This window comes from Rattus norvegicus, chromosome 6 (assembly GCF_021556685.1).
Source record: "Rattus norvegicus strain SHRSP/BbbUtx chromosome 6, alternate assembly SHRSP_T2T, whole genome shotgun sequence".
NCBI classification, from domain to species: Eukaryota; Metazoa; Chordata; class Mammalia; order Rodentia; family Muridae; genus Rattus; species Rattus norvegicus.
The window spans coordinates 133,142,562-133,165,273 of record NC_141539.1 but is presented as its reverse complement, the minus strand read 5'-3'; the positions used below and the strand labels follow the sequence as shown (position 1 = coordinate 133,165,273).

The window sequence follows — 22,712 nt, the reverse complement described above, 5'->3', positions numbered from 1 at the left end:
CTGAGGTTGAGAGACTCTGCTCAGGTCACACACAAATGGTAGTTTCAGAACTGACTTTATTTAGGTAACTGAAGGACTCTCCTTTGTAACCGAGATGGAATTCACAGTATGTTGTTACATTCACGCTTTAAAAAATATCTCTCTATGTACAGGACTTTGCAAAGAGATGTAAACACACATTATTTTCCAAGTACACACCGCCTTTCTCCCTGGAGGGAAAGAGACAGCCACCCAGCAAGGCAGCCCCCCCAGGTGACAATAGAGGACAGTTACAAGCTCTATGGGGACTCACCTCACCTACTAGGGGCCACAGAGAGAAGCCACAGAATAGAGGGACAGCAGCTGGACTGCAGATAGGACATGGATACCAATGGTTCCCAGGAGAATTAGGCACTGATTTCTAGAGGGTTCGTCACTCCTCACTGAAGCTATTAACTGAGCCAATGTGGCACTTAACATTCTCACTCGTGAAGTAACCCAGCGCAGGACAGCGAGTGTAGCTGAGACTGGATGTGATCACAACAGGCACTGCCCAGGGCACACAGCTCACCCCAGGGCCCAGCCCTTCCACACTGCAACTGTCTAGCATATACAAGGTACCCTGCTGCTGCCCCTCAATCTACTCTTCAAGTTGTTTGGAAAATGGTTAAAAGAAAAAAAAAAGGGGGGGGGTGCCGCTATCTCATCCAGGCTGCCCGCCCTAGTCCCCCAACAGGCGGCATGCCAGGTGGAGGGATGGGTGGGGGAACAGGGGGTTGCCCCCCAGGAGGGACAGCTGGAGGTGGGTAGCTGGCTGGTGGCAAACCCAAGCCTGGAGGAGGGTGAGGAGGGACTGCATGAGTTGGAGGAAGGCGTGGGGGCGGGGGTGGAAAATTGGGGTTGTAGGTAGGGGGAGGTGGAGGGTAGCCTGGGGTAGGGGGAGGGATGGTTGGTGGAGGGAAGGAGGCTGGGGGTGGAGGAACAGGAGGTGGAGGTGGGTTGGGGGGGTAGACATGGGGATGGTATGTTAGGTGAGCAGGTGGGCCATAGGCTGGGGGAAGGGCGCCATAGGAGGGCCCCTCTGTTTTCATCATGGACTGCAGGCTCTGGTAGCCCTCTCCTGACATGTAGGAGCTGGTGGTAGACATCCCAGTCATGTAGCTGGAGGGCGGCGGGGGTGGAGGCCGATGTGGCAGTGGTGGGGGCTGGTGCACAGGGGCCGGGTGGGCTGGGGGAGGAATCTGGACTTTAGGGAGGTCACTTGTTTCCACAGGGCCAGTCGGTTCAGCCTCACCTAAGGCAGGAGCAAGGGGAAGCTTCCGGTCTGTAGAAGAAAGAGACGTCAGTGCTTAGCGGGGTGAACGGTACAGCTGCTGCTAGCAAACCCTGGTACCAAGAGGACCAAGCAGCTGTTAGTTACCCCTGGCAGCCTAACTTCATGGGCACTAGGTGAGGTACGGCTACCTCCCAAGGCCATGATAGCAGAGCGAGGAATAGCCTCTACCTCTGTGGCCCCAGTAAGTCCTTAGTTCCTGCCTGAGACCCATCCAGTAATGGGTATAGGCTTTCTTTCTGTACTGTCCCCAGTGGTGTTGAGTCCTCTCCCCCAACTGCTGGGCGCACAAAGCACAAGCAGGCTCAGCCCAGGTCACCTCTCCTAGCACATACAGGTGGGTGGGGGCTTTCGACCAGTCTGCGTCTCTCAAACGACAGAGATGACATTAAAATCAAACAGAAACCAGCACTCCACAAATGTGGCCTTTCTGTCTCTATTTACTAACAGGAGAAAGATCAGCCCACTGTCATCTCAAATCCTGTGTCTACGCCAGACCACAGATCTGCCCATGGCTCATAACTAAAGGTTCCACTCCCCTCAAACTAATTGTAGGCTTTGGCTTGTGATCCCCGGGTCATGGTTAGACCTCTGACCCCTCCCCCAAATCACTATCACACATGCACTCAAAAATTGTGTCCTGGGCTGCAGAAACGGCTTAGGAGTTAGGAGCACTGGCTGCTCTTGCAGAGGATCCAGATCCCAGCACCCACAGCAGCTCACAACTGTCTAACTCCAGTTCCAGGGAGTCCAATGCCCTCTTCTAACATATATGGGAACCAGGCATGTACGTCTTACAGACACACACGCAGGCAAAGCACATAAACTACAGTGTCCCTTCCTTCATAAAGCTGTTCGGAAGGACACCAATCACAGGAGAAACCTGCTGGCTCCAGACACCTCCTAAAGGGAAGTGAGGTAGTGACGAGCATTTCTAGCTCCTCAGGGAGCCCTGTGTGAGGGACTGCTGCTGGGTCCTAACTGGGCAGGGCACTGGACAGTGAGGGGAACATTGCTTTGCCCATGGCCTAGAACTGGTGCCTGCTATACCGTTCTCTCCAAGTTGAAGGTAAACTGAAGGTTGGCTTGGCAACAGATGCCAGAGGGCCTCGACTGGGGGATCAACAGCCACCCTCCTCCCCAACAGATGGTCAGACGCACCTGCAAAGAATCTACTTCAAGTCCGGGCAGACAAATGCCCGCTCATTCCAGAAGCCAAGTGAGATGCGTGCACCCCAGTGTAACCTTCAACTGCTCCCATGTCACCCCCACCACCTGGGCTCTCAATATGCTTATCCAGCTTTGACAAAGGGACTCCTGGGTCAGGTGTAGCTGGTGCCTTCCTGTGATCCCAAGAGTACGTACGAGAGACTGACCAAGAAGGGTTGTGTGTAGCCTAGGCCACACAGAAAAAAACAAAATCCAAAAAACCCCCAAAACAAAAAACCAACCAACCAACCCTGAGTACCGTAATCCTTGGCTCTGCTCATCCAGGTCCCACAGGATTTGCCCCTGTACTGTGCTGGAGCAGGTGTCTCACCTGTGTCTGTTGCTGCCACAAAGGCCCCCAATGTCCCCCAAGCCTGACTGTTGACTTCAGCGTTTCTTTAGGTCACAGAGCCCTGCTGCTCTCCAGCACTGAACACTCCTCTAATCTTACAGAGACAGCGGCCACAGAACCCCAGCGACCCTGTGTGAGGAGCCCCCCAGCCCAGCCCACCCACAGCCCAGCCCACTAGTCTCTTGCTGCCTGCCGCATCTCCCTACAGGAGAGAAGGGTCGCCAGGCAATGCTGTCTCCACCCAGGCCCTCTGGAGCTCTCTGGCTCCCAGGTACTGTAGTCCTAGGATGCTCTGCAGCCAACCGAGCAGGAGTTCTTGTGCTCTGCAGGGTAGGGATCAAACCTGAGGCACCTAGAGTAGCTTCTGTCTCAACTTGAGCACAGGCAAGAACAACATGCTACCTTGGGCTCCTACATGGACCGCGTCCCACCCAAGCTGAGCCCAGCCTCGTGGGCCACTCATTGAGATGCTGTGCCTTTTAAATGGGGATTTGCGATTGTGCTTCACACAGGACGCATTCCAGAACTTATGCTTCTGTGACCACACGTGGACAGGAAGTTGCTCAGCAGGCGTCTGCTACAGGCACAAGCGCCATAGCTGGAGGTAGGCATGCGCAGCAACCCCGAGTCAGAACAGCCAACTGTCAGAGGTGCCGCGCCCCTGAACACCCCTGCTCTCCTAAGCCAGTTTCTGACGAGGAAGACAGGGAAAGAAGGCTGTGTGGGAAGTTTCCAGTCTCAGCACTGCTGAGAACTCTGTGTACTTCGTTACCCTCCAGGGACTGACAATCGCTTACTCTTCATAACACCATAAAGGCCTCCATAATACCATAAAGGCCGCCATCCTGCCAACAGGATGCAGGTCAGAGCCTGCAGCATGAGAGCACCTCTGTCCAGGCAGGATCAACATTTCTCGGCCGTTAGTGTTTTCTCTAACATGCATTTACCTCATGCAATTCAGTGGGTGTTTCTGGCTGCAGCTGGTCAGCTATGCTGACTCTGCAGTTTTCACCATCTACACACACCTAGGTGTGAAGCCTAAGTTTAAAGGCTCCTTGCATACAGCTACTCTGCAGACCCCTCCAAGTCATCTCTCTAGCAGAAGGTCCCAAAAGCCCCGGCAAGTAGTGTCGGAAGGCACATACCTGGAGGCGGGTGTGCTGGAGGCAATGGTGGGTGAGCAGCCTCAAGTTTGGGAATTTTAGGTGGTGGTGGTGGTTCTACAAGGAAAGGGGGATTAAACGTCACTCACACCGTCTCATATATCTGAATCATACCGCAGAGTTCTTTGGAGAAAAAGAGCAGACACGAGCAAGGCAGCACACAAGCAGCAGCAGCAGCAGGCCACGGTGAACGCACTAATCCTGCTAAGAGCTACAGCACAGCTCAGACACCTCTCCAGACACGGTCAGCTGACTGCTTTGTCAGCACACCGCTGTCGCAAGTCCTTCAACAGCGTGAACAGTAGTGAGGGCTCAGAATGCAGGCAAGCCACGCACTGCAGTATCATGTCACCCGTCCCCTGGTGACACAAACAGTCCTTAAGTCTGCTTTCTCAGCCTGTGGTCTGTTGGCACTGTGGACGGACGGGGAGGTCTGCAGGCGTGTGAGCAGCGGGGAAAGCTCCCAAGTTGGACAGCACCAGTCCAGGTTTAGGCAGTGGCACTGCCTTAGGCAGGTGCTGTACCACCAGTTCCCATAAGTGCCAGGTCACTAGACCTGGAGCAGCAGGAAGCTCGGCTGACCTTGAGCTCCATCCTGTTTGTTTCTGTGGGGCTTCTGTCCTGGAGCTATAGAACAGCTTGGCCCTGGTCCTTCTCTGGGTTTCTTCCCACACTGTCGACCATGTTCACAGGTCTCCAACACTGGCTGGATTCAGGCCCAGATAGGCCTTCACCCCTCCTCTCCTTCCTCAGCCCAGGGACCGACACTCTCTGTGGTACGGGTGCGCTCCTTCCTTAGCTTTAGACATGGTTCACTATGCAGCCCCAGGATGGTCCTCAGATACCACCTCCAGAGGGCTGGGGCAGCAGGCTCAGCTTGCACAAGGAACTCAACTTCTAGACCCCGGCTCTCTAGAGCCACAACCCCGACTACACACTGTGCCCCTGGACCCTCAAGTCAGTGTCGTTCTTGATCTCATCTCCCCAACTGTTAACTGGCATCAATCCCATCTTCCTCCTCCCACAACCAGGACAACTCAAGCTGCTTCTATGACAGCTGCCTCACAGCTGTGTCTAAAGCTGCCTCTATGACAGCTGCCTCACAGCTGTGTCTAAAGCTGCCTCTATGACAGCTGCCTCACAGCTGTGTCTAAAGCTGCCTCTATGACAGCTGCCTCACAGCTGTGTCTAAAGCTGCCTCTATGACAGCTGCCTCACAGCTGTGTCTAAAGCTGCCTCTATGACAGCTGCCTCACAGCTGTGTCTAAAGCTGCCTCTATGACAGCTGCCTCACAGCTGTGTCTAAAGCTGCCTCTATGACAGCTGCCTCACAGCTGTGTGAAAGCCACACCTTTCTAGCCACCAAGTGAAAACGTACAGGCCATTCTTCTATCTCATTTAACACGACGTACCAACACTTTATTTCAACACTCAATCTAAAATCCTGTGCATAACTCTATGTTCTCTCTTACTGCACTTGGGAGGCAGAGGCAGGTGGACCTCTGTGAGATTTAGGCTAGCCTGGTCTACATAGTGAGTTCCAGGCCAGGAAGAGCTACCGAGTGAGATCCTGTCTCAAAACAAAACAACAAAAAGCAAAAGCAGAAGTAACCAACAACAGCCCTGACAATGTGGTGATTTTGTGCTGACAGTCCCTAGGATGACAGCCCAAGGACTGGGCTGGCCTCGGTGGCTGCTGTGACAAGTTGTATAGCATGAGGAGCTCCCACATCAACAGCACATCCCAGATCTCCACTGTCTGCTCTGATGGCCATTGCCAAGGTGTGTCAAGTATCTTTCCATTCCTAACCCATTCCTCAGTCGACTGTCAGGGGCTGACTGCAAATAAGGGATCTGCATGAACGTCATCAACAGCTGCCAACAATTCCACACAGTCTGATTCTCCATGCGACCTCTGTGATCTGGTCTCTGACCCATCTTGGGACAACAAACCCATACTTTGAACCCTTAGCGAGGGTGCTATTTCCACTCTGGTCCCACTTGCAGTTCTTTCCCCCGTACCATTCCGCCTCAGTGCTCTGGCTGTTCAGAGGCAGCTCCTTCCTCCCAGGTCACTGGGGCAGCTTCTCTGTCTCACAGAACCACATCTGCTCATCGTGCCTGCACACCCATGTGACATGGATCACAGTCCACACTGTCTCATATATACCCAATGTTTGTTACTGGAGCCAAAATCCATTCACCCGCACTGAACTCATCATTCTCCCAGAGAGGCTGAGAAAAATACAGCATTAACTTGAAGATCTCACAATAGTTTTATGAATAATTCAGTGAGACCTTCGCATAAGCAACAGAAACAAGTGAAGACACACCATGACTCGCCAAGCTCAGGAGACTGACACAGGCAGTTCTCATTTGCTTATCTGGAGTCCTTCGAATTCTACTTCCTGCCTATTCCTGGCATTAAAGTACATTAAGTAACTTGTGAGAAAACAAAGCCACCAACATTAAAAAGTGCTTTGTCTTTCTTAAGTAGCTGGCATGTGAGGCAGCAGCCTGTGTCCACTGGATGCCGACAGGCTCTCTGGCCCTTCACTCTTGTCTTCGAGGATGGACTTAATGCAAAAGTCACTGCCTCGTGACTAACGTGCACAGGATTTCTAAGCACATATTTTTACTGCCAGCAACGTCTCCACTTGCTGACACCTTTGTCAAAATACAATCTAAAAATACAGTCTGGTGAGGAGCAGAGACAGCACCGTTGCTGGCAGACAAGGGTAGTCATGGGCTCTAGAGTTAGGTTGATCTGCACGTGAACGTCTACAGGGACAGGTGAGTCTGAAGCCTGCTTACCTGTGGCTTTGTTCTCTTCCTTGGGAGACACCACCTGCAGGAAAGGAAGTGCAGCTGTGAGCGGAGCCGAGGAGAGGAGCCGAGTGTGGGTGAGGAGACAGTGGCAGTGGCAGAGCTCAGCACCCGACAAAAGGCACACCACGGCTCCTAGGAGGTCACCTCTGCTCCCTCCCATGCCCTAGGAGCCTTCAGGCCCTCGGTGATTGTGAAGCCTGGAGCTTCTGGTGGGAGTTCTGGAACAAATGGCTTCCCCCCAAGTCAGACTGCTGCCATGCACAAGATGGTGCTCCACCACCAACTTTACAAGAACTCAGGCCACACACAAGACCAGGTCCCACCAGGTTCAGAGGCCACTGTGCTAGGAGAGGCAGGGAGGCTGCAGCAGAAGGGCAGTGTCTCCTAGCTTACTTCCTGGCTCCTGGGTGGACAGTCTGACTAAATTTCGGTGGGTCCGACTCTTACTTTGGGTGTTCATAGAACCCCTTAAAAGTGCGATGCTGCCAACCACAAGCCCACTCACCACGGCACGCTTGGCCTGTCGCGGAGGACTGGGCTGAGGGGATGGTTTCTTGGGCTGTTGTGCTTGCTGCTGCTGCTGCTGCTGCTGCTGCTGCTGCTGCTGCTGCTGCTGCTGTGCATCCTTCTGCTGCGGCTGCGCTGCTTCAGAACCTTGGGATGGCTGTGCCTGTGGCACCGGGGGCACTTGTGGTGTGGGCTGAAGAGATGGGGGCTGCTGCAGCTGATGAGGGGTGTGGTGAGGCATCTGTTGTTTCCCTTGTGAATAAAGGTCCAGGATTTGGTGGCAGATGTCTAAATGACAGCAACATTATACTTACCACAAATCAACATTTTTAACCAAATCTCACCTAGTGAGGAATCACCTCTAACTCTTACAAGAACTAAGGGGCAGTGATTTTAATATTTTAACATTCACCCCGGTTTTGCTCCAAGTGCAGACAAAGGAAAACCATATTAGATAACAAAGATGTTGCTGAAAAACCAGGCCAGCAACTGGTCTGGGAAAGTCCACTCTTAAGACTTCCCACAGGGGAAAATCAACTCAACACCAACATTCTTAAAAGGAAGCTTGGCATGCCAGGTACCTTCCAGAACGTCAACAGGGACATCTTGAACAAATTGTTCCCACCATCTCCTGTACATGGGCTTGGAGGTCCACTCTTGTATTTCAAATTTGCACAAACGTCCCGCAAGATACATTACTGCAACAGCTATGATTTCTGGCTCCCACTGCAGTGACAGGGTGGTGCAGAGACTGGATCAACAGGGAAAGAAAGTGACGGTTTGTATTGTGAAAGCTATCATTCTTGACCAAAACAACACACAGAAATCATATGTCAGAGTTAGCTGCTGGTCAGTTTGCTTAACTTCAAACATATGACATATTAAAAGAGGAAGTTTTGGGTTGGGGATTTAGCTCAGTGGTAGAGCGCTTGCCTAGGAAGCGCAAGGCCCTGGGTTCGGTCCTCAGCTCAAAAAAAAAAAAAAAAAAAAAGGAAGTTTTTAGGTTCCCAAATGAGCTGCTGTAAGCCATGGTTCCTGACTTGCTTTTTAAAGAGAGGAACCGCAGCACATTTCAGAAACTGCTGCAGGGTGACGGATGAGAGCAGGCCGCACCCTCTTTCTAGCTGCTGACAACCCAGACAGTGTTCTGTCTGCAGATGAACCCCATGGTTGCTCAAGGTCTATAAGTCAGATTCCAGATGCTTCTCTGTAGGCCATGGAGTGCAGCTGTTAGCAGCCCGTCCCTGGCTCACTAAGGACATTTGAAGCTATGAAATCATCACAGGAAACAAACAGCCCGAGCCACCCAGCGTCCACTCATTACATAGTCTTCATCTCCCCCTCATGTCATGTTGAAGCAACAGGTGGGAGAGACCCACGTGGAGAAGCAGATGACTTGGAGTCAGCTCTGGGCAAGTCAGTTTCTGCTACTCAGAGCTGAGAGGTTTGAACTACATGATCCATATACTTGAGCCATTTAAAACATGAATTCAAGCAACATATCAACACATATACCTGTCATTTACAAATGTCCATGCCATTTGAACCAACTTCTGAATTTTGTTTTTATCACCTAGAAATGGGGGAGGAAAAGGCAAATTAATGGGAATAGTAGAAAAAATAATTCACGGGAGTGACAAGTAGTTACTAAAAATCTATTGTGTGTCTGCACAGCAAAGAGTTTTTGTATAGAAGATGACATCAAATGACATCCTGCCTCTTTGCACTCTTTACGTGACCTATCCTGGACCACCATTTATGGGAAACGTGGCTCCGAGGCTAATTTTATTAGTCTATTTAAAATCCTGACTCATTTCCCTTCTCCTATCACTTGGCAACAGGATGACAGAACCTGTTTCTGCATAAAGGAAAAGCATTCACGGCTGCACTGTCTGCGTGAGCCATGGCTGGGTGAGCCACGAGACACAGAACTCTGTTTCCCTCTTTTGAGAAACATAATCCAAGTCCTGTCAAGTGAAGAGACCGGAGTGCAGAATGGCAAGGCTTTGTAGAACCATGGGCTGTGCTTCAGAAGCAGAGCACTGGCTCGGCAGAGGAGAGCGTTTTCGGTTCCATTCCTAGCACTACAGACAGCAATGTGACCACACCCCACCCCTCGTTACCTTTCAGCTGCTTGGCGTATTTGAGCAGGAACTGGTACGGATGCTCTACTTGTAAGTCGAACTTTATGGTCTGCAGTAGGATCCTCTCCAGCACCATGACTTCTTCCTGTGAACAGCAAGTGTTGGAAGAACTGATCATGACCACAGGGCTCTCTGCCTGCTCTTAGTTCTACCTTAGCAGGTGTCTTTTGCTCCTCCCCACCGCCATTCAGTCTGTTACATGGTGGGTGTTAGTAATCTAAAACACCCACAAACAGGTACACAAACTAGCCAGAGACAACCTAAAAAACAAAACAAAACCAAAAAAAAGCAAGAAGCAAAACAAAACCCTTTAGAGGCATTATTGTGGCAAATATACAAGCCATCTTTGAAAACCAGACCTTTTTTTTTTTTTGGTTCTATTTTTCGGAGCTGGGGACCGAACCCAGGGCCTTGCGCTTCCTAGGCAAGCGCTCTACCACTGAGCTAAATCCCCAACCCCGAAAACCAGACCTTTAAATTCTGAGTTTTAAATTCATCGAGTCTATCATATGAACGTATGCCGTGGTGTTTGGAGATTAGAGAACAAGCGGAGAGCTGTGGTTCTGTGTCAGCGTCTTTACATAGGTTTGGGTGTTGAATTCAGGTCCTGAGACTTGCACAGTAAGCACCCTTATCCACTGAGCTTTCTCGGCGGTTCCACTTTTGTTTGGAATTTTTGAGTCCGCTCAGGCGGACTTGGAACTCACTTAGTAGCCAGGCTGGTGTCACACAGTGATCTCTTCTGTCAGACTCCCAGTGTAGGTATGATCCTCAATGCCAGCTCAACCAGTACCCCAGGACTTTCTCCTGGATGCCAGCATGAGAGGAAACAAATGGCCTCCCAACTCAGGAGCTGCACTTGTGCACAGGCTGGTTCATTTCCAAGATCCATCCACTCATCCCTAAAATATGCTGACTAGTGACCACTCTGTCTGAAATGCCACCTCAACTCTTTCTTTGTTCATTCACCGAGCTCTCCTCCTGTTGTACCATATCCAAGGGAGAGTTTCAGGAGACTTCTCCAACTTTAAAGGATCTGCTGTGAACATTCTGCTGAAGTAGTTTCAGCTTTGAACAGTTTCAGGTGTTCTGTTTTCTCTAAGACTCACTCTTACAGAGTTTTATTGCTGTGCATAGTCTCCATTCTTTGTGCTCTACTCAGCGAGTGTCCTTACACAGCACTTCCTGAAGTCAACCATCATACAGCCCGATGATGATGATGATGATGATGACGACGCCTAGCACTGACAGGTGCTGTAGGATTAGAGAGGAAGCTTGTTTGGCAAATGTTAAGGGCTGAAAATCTCCCATCACTAATGATTCCACAAGTACATGAACGCTGGGGAGAGAGACAGCTCTGTGGGTCTCACCCTGGAGCATTAGGTCACAGAATGAGAAGATCCTTTTGCTCTTAGCACTCCTTATCACATGGCAAGTCTGCCGTTTTCTACCCTAGTGTCCCTGTGCTTTCTCATGCAAGCTTCCTGACATTTTAGGGACTTAGACGCTGGAGTAAAACCTCCTTTTCTTGCCCATTAGGATCATCAATGTCTATTCCCAGCGGCATCAGCATGGCCTCTAAATGTAGAAATCATCTTTACCAAGTATGCCAATGGCTTCTGGGCCATGGTCTAATCTAACAGAGAGCCCCAGACCCACTCTCCTTATGCGTTTCAGATACTCAATTAATGAGGTAATTACAGGTTTTCCTGCTAGCACTGTTCTTTGGGGAAGCTTTCCTCAGCTATTGTTTGTCTGTGCCTCTGGGTAGATTGCTCTCTCTCACAGCATCTTAAATGATCTTTTGCAGCAGTTCGTGATTAGGTAAATGATTTTGGAATTAAAATCTAGCCTGCCAGTCCTTTGTACAACCTACTACAGCAAAGACAACACCCTGTTCTGCAAAGTGTTTTATGTCTAGTGGTTAAGATAAAGGTTGAAACAAGCATCCTACTGACTATGTAAAAGGTTAGGATCGCTGGGAGCACCAGGTAAATCGAGGCTAGCACAGAAAGTCTCCAGCTCACCCTTTCACGTTTCCTGAGTACTTACACTGCCTAAACAACTGCTTCAACTCTGCACAGGGAAATGTCTTCCATCTCTGACAGACACGAAGAGGCAGCACTGCTCACTCGGGCCTTTTCCTATTTATGGTACTGAGGGTAAAGGGGAGCCCCTCTCTGCGGCACCCCAGAACAGCACACACTAGCTGCTGTTCATGAACCTTTTGCCTCAAAGTGGCCCAAGAGCTGTGTGACTCCCTAACCAGCCCTAACCCACCTTAGTTGCAAGGACTGCGTGCTCTGTGGCCAAGGCCTGGCTTGACCACAGGACTAGCATGGCTGGTCAAGCCAAGGACATACAATCTCATTCCACAGAAATAATGTCATCCATGGACATGGAAAACACTATTCATGGGCATGTTCTTTAAAAATTGCATTTGACTCTTGTTCATGTAAGTTTCAATTATGTTCAAATGTTTCTACACAAGGTAGTATATATAATTAAATTCAGGTCATTCAGGTCAGGATGATCCACAGTGACAACCCTTACAAGCATTAGTGTTAGTTGTAACTACAATGCGCAGATGAGTATTCTGGACCCTAGTCCTTTGGGAAAAGAGAAGACAGTTCCTATGAGACAGCTCAGTGGGTGAGGGTGCCCAACAGCCTGAGTCTGACTGAGTCTGACTGGCCTCTACCCACGCACTGTGACACACACTGACCCTTACCATACCCTAATAAATACACACGACTTGGAAAAAAAGGCCATGAATGGTGTCAGCATTGTTTAAACTAGGATTTTGAGTTTCTCCTATAACATTAATTTGTCCTTTATTCAATAAGCATCATACATGTCTTCAACCAGACAGACACAGTCTCTGCCTGCATGCTCTTAATAAAGCTTTGGAGGGGAAAAGGTTATCAGCATGGTTATTTGATAAAAATCTATGTAATGAACAAAAAATTAAACTCAAAGTGGTAAGTGAAAGGAAACCTAAATTGGCTACTTGTATGGCTCCTACTCTGTCATTATGGAGAATGGGAAAAACAGTAGAGTCAGTAGTAGTTAGCCATTAAAAGGGACAGCAGGCCAAACCAGCAGAGCACAGAGGGTTTTCAGGACCAAGCAAGTATATAGTATCATATTATGATAATGGATACCTATAAAACCAATGCTTGAAACTCGAATACTGGATTGGGTGGTGAGGATGTGTCAACTCTAACAAAAGTTCCACTGTCAATGCTGACAGTAGGAGAAGCTATATGCAGTGAGGAAGGGACACATAACTCTTGGTACATTCTCTTGATCTGGCTGTGAGGCTAAAATTGATCTAAAAACCAATAAAATCGTCGGCTGGCCATTGTGGTCCATGCCTATAATTCCAACACTTGGTAGGTAGGCTGAACTTGGAAGATCAGGGCTTTAAAATCATGCATGGCTAGACCCTGGCTCTAATAAAAAACAAGACCAAAACACTTTAGAAAAGAGTAATTCCAAGTAATGGCAATATTATGAAGGTGATTAGCAAGTGCTGTGAGGATGAGACAGGGGCACTAGGTGGGGTGGAGGTAGAGGAAAACTGCCACTTATCCAGGAAGTGGCACTGTTATTCAATAAAGATGTAACATCTTTTACTGAAACTGGCAGGGCTAGGAGAGGACAAGACAGAGAGAGCTTGACCAGCACCGTCTGTGGAGAGCTGAAATTGTCACAAACATGGTTCTTTCCAGATTCTTAGGAAGCAAAAACACAGTGGTCAGACGACTCAGCAGGTTAAGGTTCCTTCTTCTAAGCCTGACCATCTGGGTTTCAATCCCAGTATTCCAGTATGGAGAGAAAGAACCAACTCTCTCAACGTGTCTTCTGACCTCTACAGGCATCCATGTGAAACAAATGCAAAATGAACAAAGAAGCAAATGCCAACAGTGCACCTCTTAAGCCACCAACAAGCCATCAGGGATGTGCTGCCATTCCCTCGGGTGCTGTCCAGAAACATCAGGAATTCATGGGCAAGCCTAGGTCATAAGACCTCCCCTTAGAAAGCCAGGGGGCTTCTCCATAAGGCCCCTCTTAGGAACCAAGAACCAGCAGGCACAGTAGAACCTTGCTAGCAGGTGGTGAGATCTGAAGGCAGGAAGTTAGAGTTCTTACCTTTGGGTCATCTCCAAACTGGCCAAACTGGACATCATTTAATAAACTACGAGCCGTTTTGATGATATCTTTACACTTTTTTGGTGTTTCCTCTACTTTCCCAGCCAGAAAGAGACAACAGGCTCCTGTCACCTGAAAGAAGAACAAGTGGTTCTCAGTGGTTAGCAGACCCCACGGGAGAGCACAGGAGCGTGCTGACCCTTAGTTAGCCAGCCAGGCCTCAGCTCCCTTCTTCAGCTCACTTGCAGCTATCCTAACACTCAACGTTACATCCCTAAGACTGAGGGGCTTCGTACACCAGTTTAAATTCGGTCTTCAGGCTGTGGGCAGGCATGTGCTTCACTGGTGTAGCACTTGCCTGAGATGTACGGCACCCTAGGGTTGAGCCTTCACTTGCAACAAAATGGAGAAAAATGGCTTTTCTATGGTAACTGCCATAAAACAAAGAAAAGAGCCAAAGGAATGAAGTCCTGGGGTCAATTCCTCACCCTGCTCTACAAACAGCAGGTTCAATCTGTTAGTCTACACTTCCTGTTCTTCTTGCTATGATCTAATGTGTGGACCCCACTTTGCTCCCCAATTTACATAATGAAACTAATCCCTACAAAGGATTACTATCCTTCTGAAAGAGGCTTGAAGGAGTCTGCACCTCCTTATCACTACCTAAGGTACCTAAGTACCTTGGACTTCCAACTTCCAGGACTGACAGGAATTATGTTTTTGCTATAAATTACTTAGTCTAAAGTTTTCTGTTACAGCAACAAAGGACCAAGCCAGAGTCCTTCCAGTTGCTTCCAGGTCCCTTTAAATCTACATAGCATGCTTGTCATACAATTCCGATTGCACTGGAGGTTAGACACTCTGACAGTGGCTAAAGTCGACCCTGACACTGCCTCCTTTGAGACTTTCACAAGCCATCAAGGAAACAGGTGTCAGCAGCTCACTCAGGTATTAAAGGTCAGACTCCGCTCACCTTTCCACCCGGGTCTTTTAAAAACACGACTCTTAGTTTCCATGTGTCAGTATTCTGCCTGCATGTCTGTATGTACAACACATGCACGCAGGTGCTCTTGAAAGCCAGAAGAGGGAGACATATTTCCTGAAACTGGAATTACAGGTGCTGGGAATTGAAGTGGGGTACTCTGTAAGAACAGCATGCACTCCTTGCAAGCCAAGTGGAGTTCCTGACTGGCTGGTCATTACACTGTATGCTTCCTTCTGCATCTGCTTAAGCCATTTCTTTTAGACTGCTCTCCTAGCCCATCTCAGCCCCTGAGCATTAGAAACAGCTTTCTCCTAGCACACTCTTCCTTGCATGGGCAGCTTCCTAGAAATAACAATATTCCCCTTGAGTATCATAGCCCTGTCTGTACAACTCAGTTATGTCCTTACTTAAACCCAAGTATTATGTTGGGAAAGATAAAAACTAAGTAAACTGTTATATAAATTATAATAAGACCGTTGTCCATACTGTCTCAGAAAAAAAAAGATTTCAACAAGGTTAGTAGAAACAGCACAATTCAAAATGAAGTTTATGTCTAGCATGTACCACATAAGAACAGGCACTTTCTGGGAAATGAGATGAGACCCACTGGCTAGTATCTCCAGGGAGTGGAGAGAGCAGCATAGCAAAATTTACTTACGTATCTTGGGAATTGTTTGAAGGAATGGAACATATAGAATCGGTGAAAATAAATGATTCCAGTTGCCAGGGTGTCATAGTGTCTGTCGTTTTGGTTAAGGCTTTAGCTAGGAATGGCTACAAATACGTTTTTAGCTAATTCAGAAAAGCAATAAAAACAGACAACATCAAGAAACCCAGCTATCTAGTAAACAGAAATCTTAGGCATCTAAATTCTAGTGTCAAAATGAGTCCTGCCAAACTTGAGCTCTGATCCCCCTCCCGACACCCCCAGGGTTTCTCTGTGTAGCCTTGGCTGTCCTGGAACTCACTCTGTAAAACACCAGGCTTCAGGCTTCAAACTTAAGAGATTGGCTTGCCTCCACCTCCTGAGCGCTGGGATTAAGGGTGTGGGCACTGCCATCACCACCACCACTGTAGCTCCTGCTGTTGTTGGTGCCAATAGCCAGCTTAAGCTGTGATTTCAATGGGGCTAGTTTTCTCCCGATGTGGTTATTTCCTCAATAACTGAACATACACAGTTAAATAATAAACCAGAGACAGGAAGATCCCTGAATAGCCAACTGGACAACTTCTACCTCAAAGGTACTTAAAACCTGTGCTAATGCAGATAAATGACCGCACACTTATCTCCAGTTGCTAATCTAACTCTTGGTGATGGAGACTTTAATCACAACAAATCCCACAGAGATTCAGGATACAACCCCAAACGTGTGCCCACATCAAAGATGAAGCGAGCCCCCTCTCGGCGGTACCGGGCCTCAGTGGCTGGATCGAGTCCTTCAAGTTGTGAGGGTGTATGCGCCAAGTCCTTCTTATCCCAGTACCAACATGGTTTTGTGTGGTCCAGGTTTGCTGATGTGACTGACGGGCTTGAATTTTCTTTGTTCTCCTTCATTTATTGACGTAGACTTGTTCTTCCCCAATGGGTCTCTAGAATGCTATAATCCTAAGAGAACGAAAAGATGCAAAACTGTAAAGGGCGCCACATTATTAATTCTAATTATAAATCATCCATAACCACAGCCCTGGCTGATGCAGGACCCCTCATCCCCCAACATGCTACCGATTGCTAGTTAGACGTTCAGAGCATCTGCTCCAAAGCCCATGTGATGCACATCCCAGCTGACTCCAGCACTGATAAACCTGAGCTAGTGGTAGCTTAGGACAGCATTCCACATCCTGACGTCTACAGGGCCAAACTAAACACAATTTTGCAGGAAGCTTAAGTCTACTCACTCCACATGCTTTTTGCTTTTCCTCAGTGCCATGCAGCCTCTGCTGCTGCTGTAGATTCTATTTTGCAGGACAACCTGGGCCTGTCTGACACCCTAAGTCATGTTCCACATCTACCATTTGCACCTACTGGTCAGATTTCCCTGCTTTTGCTTTACTTGGTTTTTGCTTATTGTCTTAGTTAGGGTTTTATTGCTGTGAACAGACACCTCGACCAATGCAAGTTTTATAAAGGACATTTGATTGGGGCTGGCTAACAGGTTCAGAGGTTCAGTCCATTATCATCAAGGTGGGAGTATGGTGGCATCCAGGCAGGCATGGTGCAGGAGGAGCTGAGAGTTCTACATTTTTACTGGAAGGAAGCCAGGAACAGACTGAGCATCCTCAGGCAGCTATGAGGAGGGTCTTCAAACCCACACCCACAGAGAGATGGTTCTCCAACAAGGCCACACCTTCTAATAGTGCCACTCCCTGGGCCAAGCATATGCAAACCATCACACTTATGAATGTCACAGGATGGTGTAACTCACACCTACATAAATCTCTGGCCTGTGGAGAGTAGGGCCGAAGAGGTCCATGAGGAAACATCTCCTGCAGATCTTCTTTGTTTCTCTCCCACTCAGCCCTTGGTTGACAGAAAATGGAAGCCATGTGCTTACCCAGGCCACCACAAGTCAATGCCTTGTAAAGTGGCTCAGAAGAAACACTTCTACCCTGCCAGTGGAAGAGTTCCAAGCAAGGTGGTAGAATCAGGCAATGAAGTAAGCAAAAACCCAGTTTCAGGCTCAGGCCAGAGGCCTATCATCACATCTAGAGGCCTAGCTTCTTAACGGTTAGTCTCATTTCTGGTGGAAAAGCTCCCACGGTAGAGCAGAGGATTATGCTCCTGGCACCTGGCTGTTTTAAAGGGAATCTCATCATTCCCTCAGCAGGAAGAATTAAGCAGCTGGAGAATGCATCTGTTTTGAGTTCATAATTTACATGCTAATATGGGACTGACTGCTGACTTAGCAACATAGCAAAGACAGCCCCAGAAACCATTCTACTGAAACACCATTCTTACCTCCTGACCTGGCAAGTATCCGAGTTTACCCATTTACTGCTGGCAAGGCTGGGGAAAGCTGATGGGTCTCCTAAGTTGCTGGTCTGAGTACAAAATGGTACAACTATCACAGAGAGGGAGTTGGCATTATCCAACAAGGACACACATGTTTGCTCTTAGAAACCTAGCAATCCCACTGCTAGGAATCTTCCTAAAGACACCACTCCAAACATGCAAGCATATGCGCAAAATTATTCATGGCAGGGTCATTTACAGGAACAACTCACAAACGTTAAAAAAAAAAAAAAAAAAAAACAAGAGTCTGGAGAGATGGCTCAGTGGTTAGGATCACTAGCTGCTCTTCCAGAAGACTGGGATTCAAATCCCAGCACTCATACAGTGCTTCACAACCACCTAACTCCAGTTCTAGACATCCAAAGCACTCTTTGGCCTCTTTGGGCACTACATGCATGTGATGCACAGACATATGACGGCAAACACTTATGCAGAAATCCAATAAAAATAAAAATTCAAAAAAGGGTTGACTGTAAAATAAAGAACACACATGCACACTTATATCTATAAATAAAATAGATCCATATGCACTGATAATAGCTATTATTAAAAAATGAACTATGTTAAAATGCTCACATGCAGAACTAAGAACTTGCTGCAGTACACTGCACGACGGGATGCAGGACTGAGTCAGTACATCTGTCTGCCTCCATTGTATCCTTGCCCTACACCTACATCTGACCGTGCCTTTGCACCCGACTTCTGCTCACTGTGAGTGGTGGTAGTGGTAGAGCAAGTTAAACAGCACAAGGTGGGTGCTCAATAGGAAACATGACCTGAAGGTCGGCATGCTGGCTTGCACCTTTAATGACAGCACTCAGGAGGCAGAGGTGAAGATCTCTGTGACTCTGAGGCCAGCCCGGTCTACACAGTGAGTTCTAGGACTACATAGAGAGATCTTGTCTTACCAAAACAACACTAAAACCAAAAAAAGCGAAAATAAAAAAGACACATGGTTTGGGCTCCTTAAAAATGTTAGTATCATGAGAAAACAAATGTCAGGAGGGAGCACGGTAAACAGTGTGGCGTGCAAGCCTGGAGCAGATGCTGAGGCGCTGCTTTTATCAAGCTATAAAAGAAAATCTCAACCTTTAGGGAAATTCAAAATATGGACTGAGTATAGAGGATAATAGAGAATTACTGTTATTTCTTAGGGACAAGAAATTTTACTATATTATAATCAAAGGAACACACAACCAAGGCACTTCAGAGGAAGTGCCATGCAACATTCTTAAACTTTGGTTGACGTACAAACACACGGTGAACAAGGCATACGGCCACCTATGTTAGTGCTGTCAGAGGTAGACAAGTAATGAAGGTGCTCTCTCTGACACAACAGTGAGTCAGGAAGGGAGTCAGGTAAGCACTTAGGGGTCAGGAGTCCTTACACTAGACTGGACTCCTCGAGTAGCCTAATGTGTGTGCAGTGGTTTACACATCAGAACACTAAACAGAATCCTAACATACAAAGGGAAAAGTGCAATACTGCTGACCATCAGGACATGGACACCTGAGCGACACCACTGACTGCCAGTTAGGCACCGCCTACCTCCACCCTCACCATAGTCCTCTCCTACTCATCATCCCCAAGGACAGCCACGGGGCTGCCCTGATCCTTTAGGACTTCACAGACTGGCCAAGGGAAGGGAAGGGAAGACAGAGGGAGAGGGAGGGGGAGAGGACAAGGGGGAGAGGGAAGAGGGGAGGGAGAAAGAAATCCATCAACATGAAAAGGAAGCACTTTCCCTAAGGAGGAAAAGGTGGAGAAGGGGGAGGAAGTAGCTCCTAAAAGAGGCTCTTAGGTAGCCCAGGCTGGCCCAGCACTCACAATCCTCCTGTTTACAGCTTTCCAAGTGCTAGGATTACAATTGTCTACCATCATAGCTTGCATAATTTTCTTCCTTCTAGAGTCTCCACAGAACCCTGGATGTTTTGGAACTCACTATGTAGACCAGACTAGCCTCCAACTCACAGAGATCTACCTGTTTCTGTCTCCCAAGTATTAGGACTAAAGGTGTGGGCCACTACATACCTGGCTCTTTTTGTTTGCTTCAACAAACAAAATCTGGCTTATCTTACTTTATTGTATGTTTTTAATTTAATTTCAAAATTTCCTTGTGTGTGTATGAGAGAGTGGGGTTGCTGGTTGGCTGTTAACCTATGATCCAGTCACAGTTCACAATTTTGTAGTACCCACGTCACATGCTTTCTTAGTCCCAGAATTTATCACTAAGAATCGCAAGTTAATGGAGCCAAAGAGCCGGCAAAGAGCACACAGAGTCAGCAAGTCCATTAGACACAGGCCTGACTTGCTGACTCTGTCAAAGGACACCATTTCTCAAACCACAACTATGGAGTGTCTGTGGGGTATACTCAGGTGCCAGCAGAGGCCAGTGGCTGGAGTTCACAGGTGGTTGTGAGCCACCTGAATTGGGTGCTAGGAACCAAACTTTAATATTCTTCAAGAGCAGTAAGCACTTTTTCTTTTCTTTAATGACTACATTTCATTGAAAGGTGATTTTTTTTTTTTGGTATTGCGTGTTTTGTTTGCATGAATATCTGTGTACCATGTGCATGCCTGGTGTCCATGGAGGTCATAAGTGGGTGTCAGATCTGCTGGGATTAGAGTTACAGACATTTGTGAGCAACCACATAGGTGCTAAGAATTGAAGCTGGGTCCTCTAAAGAGCAGCCACTGAGCCATCTCTCCAGCTCCCAGGATACAGTCTTAGTTTTTGAGGTATTACTCCAGAAGAAAGAACCATGGTTCTTAGACACTTTCTTCCTGATTCAAATATCCATCAGAGTAGGAAAAGACCACAGCCCCATAGCTTACCTCTGAAGATCTTTTTCAGGCCAACATCAACCTGCCAATCAATAAGTCTGGGTCAGTAATATGAACACAAATCAGCTCAAGTGCATCCTACATAAGATACACACGAGCCTCGAAATCTAAACGTACTTATGTGCAGCATCCTTCTATTACAGTGGAATAAACTCTGGTGTATGCACAGATGTGAGGGGTGGTCTCCTGTGTAGGCTCACACAGAAGCCAGAGGATGACATAAGCATCTTCCTCAATCTTACTTTTTGGGACTCGGTTTCTCACAGAACCTGGAGAACAGTGCCAGATGGGCAGGCTGGTTGGTCAGTGATGCAGCAGGATCCTCCTGTCTCGCAGCACTGCAGTTAGAGGTGCACCACAAGGCCTAGCTTTTTATATGAGTGCTAGGGGTCTGAACTCTGGTCTTTGTGTTTGTATAGAAAATTCTTTATCTACAAAGCTGTCTTTCCAGTCCTCTTTTTTTATATGTATTTTTAGAAAGATTTTTTTCATTTATATGTATTTATGTGCCTGTGTATATCACATGTGTTCAGGTGTGAGTAGTGGGAACTAGATTTCTCTGTGGCTGGGATTATAGGTTTTCAGGAACTGCCTATCATGGGTATTCAGGACCAAAACTCATGTGCTCTGAAAGAACAGCAAGCACTCTTAACTGCCAAGCCATCTCTCTAGCCCCGGTTTCACCCTTTAACAAAAATGTAATGTTTCACTTAGCTTTTTCTTTCTGAAGAAACTGATCATTAATCAGTTCTTACATCAAAGAGATAGCTGACCTATACTCTAAAAAGATTCTAGACGTGGACTAGCCTCTATTACAGAGCTCCATCACTGACTGTATTTGTAGTACTTCTCAAAAGCTCTGAACAATTATGTTACAACATTGAAATTATTCTATAACCTAAATGTTATAATTTATCTGTTCTTAAGAATGCAAATTAGATTTAACCTAACTAGCTATTGTTTAAAAATTCCTACAAAAAAGGAAAACACCTAAAACCAATTTTATTTATCATGGGTAATTACTGACCTGTCATTGATTATTTAGCAAACAAGAATTTTTGGCAATACTAACAATTTCTCTCTCCTTTCGTTTTTGAGACTCTGCTTCTCCATGTAGCCTTGGCTGTCCTGAAACTTCCTCTGTATACCAGGCTGGCCTTGAATTCAGGCAGATCTGCCTGTCTCTGCCTCCAAGTGCTGCGATTAAAGATGTGAGTCACCATCACCACCACCACCCAGCCAACACAATTTTAACCAAAATGTTTATCAACATTACTAAGGCTATTACCCAACTATTATGATTCATTCAGCAATATAATTTACTAAGTGTCATATAATGTTCTGGGTGTTGGGGCTTGAAATCACTTTCATGGAATCACTCATAAAAACATGTAATGCACACCCACAATTTCAAGGTGTTGCTCAATTATTCTTTAAACAACATATATCAAGATATCACCAGTGTGAAGTTTGTCTTTAAAACCGAAAAAAGCCAGTCTTTAGCTAAGGTTCATGGCACATGCCTTTTTAATTTTAACCCCAGCACTCTGGAGGCAGAGACAGGAGGATATCTTTCAGATGGAGGCCAGCCTAGTTTACCTACACACCAGCCAGGGTTATGTAGGAAGACCTTGTCTTTTTTTTTTTTTTAAAGAAGCCCCTTTTCATTCCTGGTCCTACCTTTGTTCCATGGTCCGAGAGTCATGGAACACTCTCCAACGTCTCGATCCAAATTAACAGTGGGATCCACAAGCCGTGGATAAGTAGGGATGGCTGGGTCAGTCTGAGACACGTTATGTGCATGTAAGCCCCCTACCCTTTTCATCTCCTGTTAGGAATCCCCCAAATCTCAACCACTTTCCCCTGTGAGGTCCGCTTCCTCCTGTGAGTTCTAAGCATTAGTGGTGCACCCTAGAATTGCTGACCCTCTTCCGAAGCTCCCTCGCCTCCAACACTGCGTCGCCTGCTAATTTCAACGTGCATGAGGGATTAGGAGGGTGGTAGAATCTGGGAAGCCGGACTCTCCCAGAGAACCCAGGCAGCTGGAATATACCCAACTCCGAACACCAGGTGCGCGGAAGGTGGGCGGCGCTGCCTGCGGCCAGCTAGATACTCACCCCTCGCCTCAGGCAAAACCCTTAGCGACGTCTCTCCTTCCTGACAGCAGCCATCTTGGATGCGGAATGTCGGGGAACTACGTC

The 22,712-nt window shown here is 47.6% G+C and overlaps 1 protein-coding gene across 2 annotated transcripts; it reads right to left on the bottom strand.

Moving 5' to 3' along the window:
• Positions 1-39: 39 nt before the first annotated feature.
• On the bottom strand, positions 40-22,709 carry Ccnk (cyclin K). 2 transcript variants are annotated; one of them, NM_001109672.1, is given in 12 exon segments: positions 40-1,303; positions 4,019-4,093; positions 6,851-6,884; positions 7,371-7,660; positions 7,954-8,123; positions 8,888-8,945; positions 9,496-9,601; positions 13,672-13,803; positions 15,315-15,396; positions 16,015-16,262; positions 20,503-20,533; positions 22,629-22,658. In NM_001109672.1, coding segments are annotated over 10 exon segments (1,770 nt in total). In that variant the 5' UTR covers positions 16,212-16,262; positions 20,503-20,533; positions 22,629-22,658; the 3' UTR covers positions 40-677.
• Between the last annotated feature and the right edge of the window lie 3 nt (positions 22,710-22,712).